Consider the following 13,694-nt stretch of genomic DNA (forward strand, 5'->3'; position numbering starts at 1 on the left):
GTACACAAGCATTTTAGACACTTAAATTCGCTGTGCTCTGTCCATGCACAGAATGAATGTGCGTCCTTGAACGAACATGTTGGTCAATTTCAACTTGCTGAATTTCAATTAATCATGTGGGGAGGACCTGAGTCATAGTCACTGATGTGCTTAGGGTCATGTGGTACTGGCAAGGCATCTTTGGCCGATACTTTGCAGTATTGCACAACCCACCACTCAACCAACCTTAATGGAACCTGTTTCGAAAGAACTTCTATAGAACATTTATTGGACAACAAGAGATTCTCTTTGAACTTTTAATTAGAGGGTGTTCCTCTTTGTTCCTTGGCAGTTTTTGCAGAGTTTAGGAAACACCTTGTTTGATATTTTGCCAGGCCAAATGCTTCTACACCCACTTTTCCTTTTTGATAATGTTAAATCAGATTTTTCACAGTAATAGAATACGGAAGGCATGCTTCCATCTGAGCACCCGTCTACCTATGTACCACTTCTGTTTTTTTACTAATGCATATGTGCAAACTTCAGCATAGTAAACAATTTCTGTGATCTCCTGAATGAGCTGTAATTTATGGTACAGTACTTTTTTTTATTCTGTTTCGGATAATCAAATAAGTCTAAAAGATCTATCCCACTATTTCTCTCACGGTAAGCCATAATTTTGTCAAGAATTCTTGATAAAGGCCCCAAAGACATATTTCATTATCGCTAAAACTAGAACATGGGTGTACTTGCTGTAATTATGAAAGGCAATATGTCCCTGGAGTTATGGCTGACATTATGAGTTTAAAATTCGTCCTTCTAAAGTTAACACTGAGATCTTGTTTATACCACGCATTCTCATATAGCTTTTTCTTGAGGCCATTAGAGAAGTTTATTCAAAATATTATAAACCACAACTGGGACATTAAACAGGAGGTATGCAAGTAGGTTTTTCTAAAGAAATCTGAACATGAATCAAATAAAAGAACCAAAGGATACTTGAATGAGGTGTTTAACCCATCATAAGGTTCAAGCAATTTATTTTAAGGTCAGAGGAGTAGCATGAGCATACAAATAAAACAGACACAGAGTTCTATTGCACTTAATACATATCACAAGCATAAATAATGAACATCCACGATGGGGCTATTTGCCTCAAGAAACTTATACTGGGATATTCACTCAAGGACAGTCTCTCCTCTACTTTATAATGTCACACATTAAAGACAGTCATGAGTTACTTTCTCACCACTTATGATGTACATTCAGTGACAGGAAATAACAAGGTCACTGTTTTGATGGAACTTTAATGACAGCCCGTGTGCTGGGAATTGAGGACCTGAGTATTCATTGAATAGTATTCTGCATTTTGATTACCCAAGGGCCATGGCTAACTTTAACAACTGCTCTTGTGAAAGCACACAGTGTGCAGGCTATGAAAGTGCTCTGGGATCATTGAAGGCTGACTGAAACAACTGAGGGGTTCAGTGCATAAAATGTACAAGAGCTGCGCTCGTTGTGTTTTCACACTTCATTTCAGAACATTTTGGTTTCAGGAAGCGTGAAACTGTGGCACTGGTTTTCTCACTCTTGGAACTCAAAATGCGACGGGGGTTTAAAGTGTAAATTAATTCTTTTTAAAGCTAAAGTGTGCAACATCTGTGCGACTATTGTTCACCAAGGGAAATATCAAAATAATCACTGTTTTCAAAAAGATTTCAGAAAACTCCCAGCATCTTCCATTGGTTGTACAAACAGATAGAACTGTTAAGACAAATTTTAAACACATTTTACTTAAGATTATATTTTTATAGTGTTTAAACAGAGACCATATGATGATGTACAAAACCATTTGTTGAATCAATATTGCTTTGTCAGGCTGGATGGGACACTCAAATAAACAAAATAAATTGTTTAATAGCACTTACAATAAGACTGTATTTGTTAACATTAGTTAACTACACTAGATAACATGAACTAACAATATACAATACTTTTACATCATTTATTAACATTAGTTAATGCCTTATGAACGAACATTAACTAACAATGAACAAAAGTATTTTCATAAATCAGCATTAACCAAGAAAAATACATGTCAAGTAAAAATATTGTTCATTGTTAGTTCATGATATCGCATTAACTAATAGAGTTAAACTAAACTAATAGTGTTAACTTAACTAATCTTATTGTAAAGTGCTGCCGACCCTTCGGTCAAATCAATGTACAAATGGTTTACTTACAGTTTAATCTACATGTTAAGCTGGAATATGAGAAAGAATACACATCAGCTTTAACCCATACTCTCTCATAAAAAAATAAGTTTGCCTTTTGTAATCTTGAGCTAATAACCAAAGGAGCTTTTTTATGACTAATAAAACTAAAATGCCTTCCTAATTTTAGTGGACATTCAGAATGAATTAAATCTCTTAAAACAATTCTACAGAATGTGACCCTGTGACAATGACTTAAAATGTCAGATTTGGGTTTTAAATCTTATCTGTATCACTTGGTTTTTAATGCTTATGATTCTCAAGTGTGCCATTATGCTGTGATTCTGGCAGCACCACACTTGATAAATGCCTTTTTATAGAGCGAGCAGAAATGATCAGCATCTGGGAAATGATCCTTGGACTTGACTTAAAACATATTTTGTCAGGGCAGAGAGTAAGTGTTCTTCCGTGACAGCATCTGAAAGGTCATTATAGTCACGCATTTGACATTTAGCTTTTACATAGCCCTTCCTCTCATATTAAATGCAGATTGGACATATCTGACCTCATCATGCTAGTGTCCTTGCCTTCAGTGAATATAACCTGGAAGTTTAGCCAACTCACACTGTCACATTGCGGTCTGGGCAGCTGTCTCCGAAGGTGCCCCCTTGCTCCTTGAAGGTGATGAGGTTCCAGACAGCCACCACGGTGTCTTCAGGCACGTTGAAGTGGAACAGCTCGACGCTGGCAAAAGAGCGGTAGGCGTTGAGCTTGCGAGGTGTCCGGGTGAAATAATCAGTTACAAACAGGCAATCTATGAAATGGAAGAAGGAGAGAGTTATTTAGATGAAATAAAGCTTTTATATTTTTAGCACTATGCGGACAAGATTGGTTTGTATATAGGACGTCTGTGATTTTTTTGTAATGATTCAGATGGGATTGGGATTTTTGTAATTACTAAAATGAGAGTCTGTTGTCTAGATGTGGGTGTTACAGAAGGTCAATTTAATTCTTGTTTTACATTGGATGGGATGCCAACAGTACTTGAGCCACCAAGTATTTTATTTTACACATAAAGTTAGCAAAAAAGGTGTAAATCCATAATGATGGTGCACCAGGCAGCACAACAGGAAATTTAGCTTTATTGATGGTATTCAATGAAGGTCAAAATAGAGGGCTGCCATGTTAATATAAAATGACCAGCCGGATACTATTCACTTAATCTCAGTAACTGCCCTGTTATTGGACACTTTCAATCGTGGATTAAATTAATCAAGGCTGACTGTGAATAGTTAATTTCTACAATGGCATTGGTAACTAAAAAGCTATTGTGTTTACACAATAAAAAAAAAGCTAGATGCTGCATCCATGCCTCTAGGTGTCCAAGTCCAAGACCAAATAAACAAAAATTACTTAGTATACTTTTAAAACAAAAGCTTGTCAATAAGTGTCCCAGAGGATACACTCCCCTGCCACTTTTTTTTTCTTTTTTTTTTTTTTTTTTGAAAGATGTTAAAAAAGAAGTATATATTTTTTTCCATCTTGATACACTTTGTGGCCAAAAAAAAAAAGAAGAAAGCAAATTGTCCTTAATGGGTGCCTGTAGCCACATTGTACCCTACCACAATGAAAGACACCCCTCCTGCACAGGATCAGATTTTTAGAGAACAATTGAGCTTGTCAAAAAACAGTGGGTAATTTGTTTCGCAAATTTTATAGAGGCAATGTGAGTAAAAAACAACGTGTTTCATTTAAATAAAATTACAACTGAACCATGAATTTCCTACCGAATAGGGCTGTGTGCAATTGGCTGGAAAAGGGGTAAAGTGGGCTGGAAGAAGGGTTGAGGAATTAGTCCTAGTGCAGTTTGGTTGACCTTCCCTCCGAAAGCTTTACTAGTGATTAATTCACTTGCTCTTGGTCATGCGTACCTTGGCTCCAATTCAAAAATCCAGACTCTGTATGCAAAATTAATTTCATTGCAGTCCTTCAATGCAAGGCCAGAGAGGAAGCACCAAAATGACATTTGCAATCTGCCTTAATGAGCCATGGCTCCATCGTCAGTGAGCCTAATGGCTCCAATCTCCTTGTGATTAGTAAAGGGAAACATTCATACCCTACCGCTTAGTTACTTCTATGATATTCATGTATTGCCTGTGTGTTCAATGCACAGGTGTAATTTATTGCAGTTTGCTTCCCCCAGGTGAATGTAGCTGGTACTAATAAACATCTCCAGTTAAGGTGACAGCCAATCCAACATAGCAATAGTCTATAGCTGCCATATTATATAGGAGAGCCAAACAAGTAGACATTTCTATACAGTTTATGTTTATATTATACAGTGCATTCAGAAAGTATTCTGACCCCTTCAATTTTTTTCTTCACATTTTATGTTGCAGCCTTATGCTAAAATGCTTTAAATATTTATTTATTTTTTCACATCAATCTACACTTCATACCCCATAATGACAAAGCAAAAACCAGATTTTTGATAACTTTGCAAATTTATTTAAAAGAAGAAAACTGAAATATCACATTGACATAAGTATTCAGACACTTAACTCAGTACTTAGTTGAAGCACATTTGGCAGTGATTACAGCCTCAAGTCTTTTTGGGTATGATGTGACAAGCTTTGCACACCTGGATTTGGGGATTTTCTGACATTCTTCTCTGCAGATCCTCTCAAGCTTTGTCAGGTTTGATGGGGACAGTCATTGGAAAGCCATTTTCAGGTCTCTCCAGAGATGTTCGATTGGGCTCAAGTTCGGGCTCTGGCTGGGCCATTCAAGGACATTCACAGAGATATCCCTAAGTTACTCTTGTGTTGTCTTGGCTGTGTGCTTAGGGTCACTGTCCTGTTGGAAGGTGAACCTTCAGCTCAGTCTGAGGTCCTGAGCGCTCTGGACCAGGTTTTCATTAAGAATATCTCTGTATTTGGCTGCATTCAGCTTTCCTTCAACCCTGACCAGTCCCCCAGTCCCTGCTGCTCAAAAATACCCCCACAGTATGTTGCTACCACCACCATGCTTCATCGTTGGAATTGTATTGTGCAGGTGATGAGAGGTGCCTGGTTTTCTCCAGACATGACGCTTGGAATTGAGGACAAAAAGTTCAATCTTCGTTTCATCAGACAGTCTGAGAGTCCTTAAGGTGCTTTTTTGCAAATTCCAGGCGAGCTTTCATGTGTCTTGCACTGAGGAGAGGACTGTCTCTGATCTCTGCAGGCAGTTTCTTTGACCTCATGACTTGGTTTTTGCTCTGATATGGATTTTCATCTGTGAGACCTCATTTAGACAGGTGTGTGCCTTCCAAATCATGTCCAATCAATTGAATTTGCCACAGGTGTACTCCAATCAAAGTGTAGAAACATCTCAAAGATGATTCAGAGAAATATGATGCACCTCAGCTAAATTTCAAGTGTCATAGCATAGGGTCTGAATACTTATGTCAATGTGATATTTAAGTTTTTTATTTTTAATAAATTTGCAAAGTTATCAAAAATCTGTTTGTTTGTTCTTTTTTTTTTTTTTTTTTTTTTTTTTGCTTTGTCATTATGGGGTATGGAGTTTAAAAAAATATAATTGAAAGCATTTTATCGTAAGGCTGCAACATAACAAAATGGGGAAAAAATGAAGGGGTCTGAATACTTTATGAATGCACTGAATATTATCATTTTAAAAATGATATTTATACATTTATTTGTTTCCAAGAGCATTATAATATACAGCAGTATTATAATTTAAACATCACCGCAGAAACTAGGCTCTGTCATGCACAATAGTTACCACTCTCAAAATCTTTGTTATTTTTACTTTTTAGACTAGGTCTGCCGTAGACCTTTTTGAGTGATGGGTTTTGGCTCAACCTAATTTTTTTCCACCAAATACTTTCTTTCAAGTACTTTCAATTTATGTTTGTGACCTTTTAACCAGTGTCCCTTGAGATTTCACCAAAACTGATTGAGTTTAATTGGCTGGAATAGTATTTTTGAAGCTGAAAATGCCTAGGCTTGAAGAACACTGCCAGGTTAAAAGCACTAACAAAACAAGCCACACTTTGTGCTTAATCTGCACATGTGTGTGGCACAAATTGCTTAATTTATGCTTCTACACTACATATACTGTGACCATTTCATACATTAAACTTTTGAGTAAATTAATTTTCTAACACTACACTCAAAGCACTTTTACATAAAGAACAGGGGACTCAATCACCTCAATCACTACCAATATATTTTAATATAATTTTTCAAGTGTTTTATCTACTATTAATGTTTGTATTGGACTACACTTATCAATTTAAGATGTACTCGTGATAATGCTGATATGAGTTAATGTAAGATTTTATTATATTTATATTATATTGTAATTCAAGTGCACCGTAATACTAAAATCATAGGTGTATTACGGACCAGGACAATGGGGCCAGTGCCGGGGGGGGGGGGGGGGGGTAATACAGTAAACTAAAAACATAAAATGAGCATTCAATAATGATGGGGATAAAATATACTTTATTAAACATGAAAATAATATGCTTAAAAATGCAATATAACAGTTAACAGTCAATTTCAGAAGTCATAAATATTAGTAAACATGTCACAGTAACTCCCCCTGACAATGTAGATACATCACGATCTGTAAACACACAAGTAATGTTCGATTCATAAAGCATGACATGCAATATTAGCTTCAACAACCCTACCAGAAAACATATCCAAGCATTATAGCAAGTAAACAACGTTGCCAAACGGATAACAGATAAACATCCATCCAGATTGTTGCGATGCTGTCCGGAACAGTGTGAGTGTGACTGAACTGAACTGTAGTTTCATTCTTTTTAACGTCGCAAACTAAAACAGTGCATTACCGCCATCTACTGTTTACATGGGAACGAGACAGCCGGCTCTTTTTTCCTATGTTCACGGACATGATGTAATGACGCAAGGAAGTACATCATAAGCCAGCGATTTCGTGCCAAATAGAACCTGACAGCTCAAAATAGAAATTATTTGTATAGGCTTACAGAAGTTAATCAGGGTAAGGTAAGAACATTGTTTTGAACACTGATTGTTATGTACTCAATCAATAATGTCAATTTGTTCATTTTTAACCAAAAAATCTTACATAGCGCAGCTTTAAACTGCATAGTGCATTGTATGTACAGGACTGAACTAATCCAGTTACAGTGATGTAATTAGAAGTGTGACAAAGTGAAGAGGCAACCCATACATTATGGTCCTGAGAGAGCATACTGTTTAAAAGCAGCAGCTTAACAAGAAAACACAACTGGGCTCCTCTGTTGACAGCAGTTTCTTAAAAATTTTGGATGATAATGTGTCAACTGTGGAGTTTTAGATTTCCCATGAGTTTCCAAGTTGGAAATCCAACATCAAGTGGTTAATCATTGGATTAATTTCAGACTGAATCTTAGCAGCCCAAACCTCCTTGACTGGGGAGGACGACAAGCTCTAAAATCTCAAGTATCAATACAGATCCAAAGCTTGAAAGCACCACTGCAGTGCAAACATAATTGGAGATTGAATGTTTGTGTGTGAGATATAGAGAAAATTATAGAGAAGTGTATAGGGTTAGCAATATGTATGAGTGAAGACAAATGACACCACCTGTACGTCAGTTCTAGCCGCGTGTTTAATCTCTTTCCCGTCGACCCCTTTGCGTCCGTTATTAACAGACATAACAAATCAAGCGCCTTGACACTTTTATTAAGCTGATGGACTCTCAGAGGTATGAAGCCAGTATGGCCTCTTCATCTGTTAGCTCAGACAGCCAAAGCACATCCTACTGATGGGTTTCACGCGCAATCACTTACAGTGTGAATAAAATTACTGAGTGAAATATAGTAGATGGACCCACACCATTTGGTACAGCATGAACTGCAGCAATGTCTAGGACTAAAATGTAACTTATAAAACTGATAATTCCGACTTTGATTGGATGAGCCGATTTCGAAGCTGTTGTAAAATACACCCACACCTGTTAACATACTTTATTTATGTGCAAAGTTGCTATGTTTTTTAGCAACCACAAACTGCTAGGATAATGAACTATATTACCTCTCAGAAGAATTTTTTTATTCCGACTATTATGAATGATACATTGAACTGTTGAACTCTATCAATTTGGGGAACTTTGTCCCAAAGACTTTTGAGTTTAATGCAATGACCAAAGTTCAGCCATGAAACTCTATGTGGCACAAGCTTGTTATCTGTTAGCCAATCAGCTTACTCACATGTGACATCAACTTGCTTCTCTCTCTTTGTGTAGCATTTAAATTGCAGACAAGCTGGTTTTACTGCAGCACACTGTGAGAGTTATTTCTCTGAAACCCACCTCCATACCAACTTCATGTCTAGATCTGCTAGAGGGATTGTTTGTAATGCCTATTTGTGCAGAAGCACGTTCATACACACTTGATGCAGCATGTCTTGCATTTTGTGTAATTGTGCAGCAACAGCAGCATGTCTTCATGATTAACTCAATATGCCTGTGACTGTATTGTCAAGCAATAGCAAGTTTCTGTACTTGATCTGCAGCAGCAGCAGCAGCGTAGCAGATCTAGTCCGCCCCCTATCTATACGTCATAACCACATTAACATTCTAAATCTTTCAGAGAGTTGTTATGACTAAACTGAAGTGAAACAGAAAGCATTTAAATGATTACATCAGCCAACATTTAGAGTAAATGATTATATCTCAACAAAGGTTTGGCATGAAAATCTAATAATTATATCAAAGTGACTATACAGGATGTGTAATAGCACCTGCCACACCGCGCGGCTATTTGCAGTCAAATAGTCTGAAAGAAACACAGAAATTAAAGATAAACTGCACCCTCAAGTATCTTTGTAGTAGTTTAGCGTGTAAGGAAGGATGGTGTGGATGTGCTTTATTCGTGCGGAAGAACCCAAGTTTGATACCCCCTTTTTTCCCACTTTTCCCCATCCTGTTTCCTGTCTCCACTCTTATTAATTTTAAAACTACTTATATTAATAAATACAAATTAAATAAATAAAGTTTGATTGCCTCGCAGTAATTTGGTCAAAGTGATGGTTTGGGAGTTGAGAGAAAGTTCTGATCCAGGTAAAATTACCCAGGTACTTTATTATAGTAATACTGTCGTTACCATATTTTTGGCAGAAGCCATCGTTTGAATGCAATTAACCATGATGTTACTACAAGAATATGGTGTTAATATAGCAACCATGTTTAATGTTGTGGTTACTATGATTTTACTACAATACACAATTGTGATACTATGGCTAATATACAACCCCAATTCCTAAAAAGTTGGGACAGTATGAAAAATACTAATAAAAACAAAAAGGAGTGATTTGTAAATTACATTCTCCCTTTGCTATATTGAAAGCAATAAACTACGCATTATATGATGTTTTTCCTTGTGAATTTCATTGTTTTTGTACAGTAATATCAAATCAGATGATTGCAACACACTCCAAAAAATTTGGGACAGTCGAGTGTTTACCACTGTGCAACATCACCATTTCTTCTAATAACACTTATTAAGCATTTGGGCACTGAAGACACAAGTTTGTTAAGTTTAAAAATTGGAATTTTCCCCTAATCATCCATTATGTAGGTCTTTAGCTGCACAGTTGTACAGGGTCTTTGTTGCCGTATGATGTGCTTCATAATGCACCACACATTCTCAATTGGAGACAGGTAAGGACTGCAGGCAGGCCAATCTAGCACCCACACTCTCCGCTTACACAGCAATGCACTTTAAATTCGGGCAGAATGTGGTCCTGCTGGAAAATGCAGGGACGTCCCTGGAAAAGATGTTGATGGATGGCAGTATATGTTGCACCAAAATTTTTACATATCTGTCTGCATTCATGGTGTTCTCACTGATGTGCGAGTTACCCATGCCATTTGCACTGACACACCCCTGGCCCATACAGACACTGGCTTTTGGACCTGATGCTAATAACAGCTTGGATGGTCCTTTTCCTCTTTAGCCCGGATAACACAACAGCTTTGTTTTTCACAAACTTTTTGAAATATGGATTCTGCAGACCAAAAAACACAGTTCCACTGTTCTACTTTCCATCTAAGATGAGGCCGAGCCCAGAGAAGTCGGCAGCGCTTCTGGACAGTGTTGATGTAGGGCTTCTGCTTTGCATTGTAAAGTCTTAACTTACATCTGCGGATGCAGCGGCAAGTGGTGTTTACTAACAAAGGTTTACTAAAGTAATCCCAAGCCCATGTTCATGATATCCCTTACAGATGAATTATGTTTTTTAAGACAGTTGTCTGAGGGATCAGAGATTCAGAAATGTTTTTTGTCTTGCCATTTACACACCGAGATTTGACCAGATTCCTTGAATCTTTTAACTATATTGTGCACTTTAGAGGGTGAAATGCCCAAAATCCTTCCAATTTGTCTTTGGGGAACATTGTTCTCAAAGTGCTGGATTATTTGCTGAAGCATCTATAGGCAAATTGGCAAGTCTCGAATGATCCTTGCTCTTGAAGAACTAGGCTGTTTTTGGAGGCTCCTTATATACTATGACACGATTGCCTCACCTGTTTAACATCTCCTGTTTCACATTGCCTTGTTATTTTAACTTGTCAAATTGTTATTAGTATTAAATTGCCCCTGTCTCAACTTTTTTTGGAGCGTGTTGCAATCATCTGATTTGAAATTACTGTACATTTTCAAAAAAACAATTAAATTCACAAGGAAAAACGTCATGGTTACTGGTATAAGCTCCGTTCCCTGATGGAGGGAACGAGACGTTGGTGTCGATGTAGTGACACTAGGGGTCACTCTTGGGAGCCCGAGACACCTCTGGTCTTTGATAAAAGGCCAATGAAAATTGGCGAGTGGTATTTGCATGCCACTCCCCCGGACATACGGGTATAAAAGGAGCTGGTATGCAACCACTCATTCAGGTTTTACGCTGAGGAGCCGATATAAGGTCCGGCCATTTCAGCGGGTAGTTCAGCGTTGTGGCAGGAGGGACCAATGTCTCGTTCCCTCCATCAGGGAACGGAGGTTACACCAGTAACCATGACGTTCCCTATCTGTCACTCACTCGACGTTGGTGTCGATGTAGTGACACTAGGGGTCCCTATACAAAACGCCACAAGGCTGAACGGTGTTACGTGAACTGGCGGTGTGTGGTGGGCAGACTTGCTGTGTGCCTCATAGCCAGCACACCAGGTCGACACGTAACCTCCCCCAACACCGTTATGAGTGTCGAACGGCCCTTTTTTGGGGACAAGTCGACTACCCAAAGATAGAGACAGGCTTAACCCAGTCGTGGCCTCTTTTCCCCTTCTCTTTTTCCACTCCCTAAAAAAGAAGGGGCATTATCCAACTGGGCCGCCAGGTATAGTCGGGGGGTGTCCCTCCCAAGGGGAGGACACCGCGGAGACCACACCTCGCCCCAAGAGAGGGGGGGATATTTTTAAGTGGAAAAATACGTCACATGGTCTTTCCAACCATGTGGAGAGCCTTCAAGGTAGATCCTGCCCAATGGGGGAGGAGTTACTACAAACATGGAGACTGGGGCAGAGGGGCTTTGCCCAAGGAAGACGCAGTTTGCCAGCAGGGAAACGAACTAGTGGAAGATATAGATCGCATGGGGTTTAGCCTTACAGGGAACCACCACATGCGGAGCACCTACCCCAGAACAGGGCTCTTAGTTAGCACGTGTACTGGGCCGGCAGTGAGTCTCTCCGAAAACTCGACTGCCACAGGGCTCGGAGGAAGTCAACCAGGGAACAAATTCTTTGAACACTACTGGGAATTAACGGTGCACGTCTTCAGCTCAAAAGGAGGTGGAAGGTGCTATGTGCAAGTGATACACCCGGCCAGCTATCCCAGGCTTATCCGCTTGTGTTGCATGCCACTACCCCGAAGGGGGAAGCCCAGCTGAGGCTTCTGCGTCCGACTGGACAAGCCCGCTCTCTGATGCTGCGCTCGAGAGCTCATCATCTTCGCGGGCCCCGAACAAGAAGCCAGACTCGCCGTGCGACGAGCCGGCGAACTCATCCGGAAGCCCGATTGGGGCAGACGAGCGTGCTGGGGAATGGGAGGTCTGCAGGGAAACCCAGTGGAGGCGATCCCATTGAGGTCCCCAAATCGTCCGCAGTGCTAGCCGCACTGATCTCATACCCGTAGGTAGGAGGACCGAGGCGGGGAGCTGCTGGGGTGGCTTGCTTTCTTACTAAAGCAAGCCGCAACCGCAATGTTGCCATGGTCATGTTCTCGCAGTGAGAACATGAACCATTCATAAACGCTGCCTCCGTGTGGGTCGCGCCCAGACACGAAAGACAGCGATCATGACCATCCGAAGTTGAGAGAAAACGACCGCAAGCAGGAATAACACATGATCGGAAAGGCATCTTTAGAAAGACGCGTCTTTAAAAAGATGTTCCATGTGTGCGCTCTTTTAGAGAAATATACTCTTTTAGAGGGGAAAAATGCTCTTTTAGAAGATATACTCTCTAGTTTTTCTGCCGAAGTGCCCAGGGGCGTTCTCTGCAGTGCACCAGTGCAGAGGAGGGAGAAGCCGCTGAAATGCGCCATCAGATCCAGCAGAGGTGAATGAAAAGTGCTATTCAGCTCAATGAGTATGACCGTTCGGCTCCGAAGAGAAAATCTGAATGAGTGGTTGCATACCAGATCTTTTTATACCCGTATGTCCGGGGGAGTGGCATGCAAATACCACTCGCCAATTTTCATTGGCCTTTTATCAAAGACCAGAGGTGTCTCAGGCTCCCAAGAGTGACCCCTAGTGTCACTACATCGACACCAACATCGAGTGAGTGACAGATAGGGAACAACATATAATGTGTAGTTGTAGTGCTTTCAATATAGCAAAGGGTGAATATAATTTACAAATCACTCCTTTTTGTTTTTATTCGCATTTTTTATTTCTGTCCCAACTTTTTAGGAATTGGGTTGTAGTAAAACCATGATTAACTTTTATAAGGTAATGTTAGGGTTAGGTTTAGGGGTAGGGGTTGGTGTAGGGGAATCTGTGGAACTCTAAATAAACACAAACAATAAACACACTACTATTTAATTAAGAATGCAAATACTATCTGCCACTATTTGGGTGCAAAATTCATCTAACACTATTTGCACTTAGTGCAAAGAAGATACTTTTGGTTGCCATTTACACTTAGTGAAAACAGAATCTATTGTTATTTGAACAGTGCAAATATCCTTTACTGAATTATATTGTTTGAAAGATTTAGACTTTCCTTCTTACTATACTTCATAAAACTTAAAATGTTTTTCTTGGTCAAAGTGATTCAAAATGATGGGGTAAGGCACACTTAAATTAGCATAATTCGGCAACAGTATTCAACAACAATTTTAAACAATAATATTCAATTAAAATCATTACAACATGTACATGATCAATGGACATAAGATGCTGTGACAATGCAGTACTAGCCCGAAAAGGTAAGTTACAGTTACGGTGCCAACAATTCCAAAACTCTCTC

At 39.3% G+C, this 13,694-nt stretch overlaps 1 protein-coding gene across 1 annotated transcript in view; it reads right to left on the reverse strand.

Moving 5' to 3' along the window:
- Positions 1–13,694, reverse strand: part of tmem8b (transmembrane protein 8B) — a 202,086-nt gene that overhangs the window by 131,028 nt on the left and 57,364 nt on the right. Inside the window, exon 2 of the mRNA XM_051696663.1 lies at positions 2,817–3,006. Within this exon, the coding sequence (XP_051552623.1) occupies positions 2,817–3,006 (190 nt within the window). The remainder of the gene's footprint in view (positions 1–2,816; positions 3,007–13,694) is intronic.

Source organism: Myxocyprinus asiaticus, chromosome 4 (genome assembly GCF_019703515.2).
Source record: "Myxocyprinus asiaticus isolate MX2 ecotype Aquarium Trade chromosome 4, UBuf_Myxa_2, whole genome shotgun sequence".
Lineage (NCBI taxonomy): Eukaryota > Metazoa > Chordata > Actinopteri > Cypriniformes > Catostomidae > Myxocyprinus > Myxocyprinus asiaticus.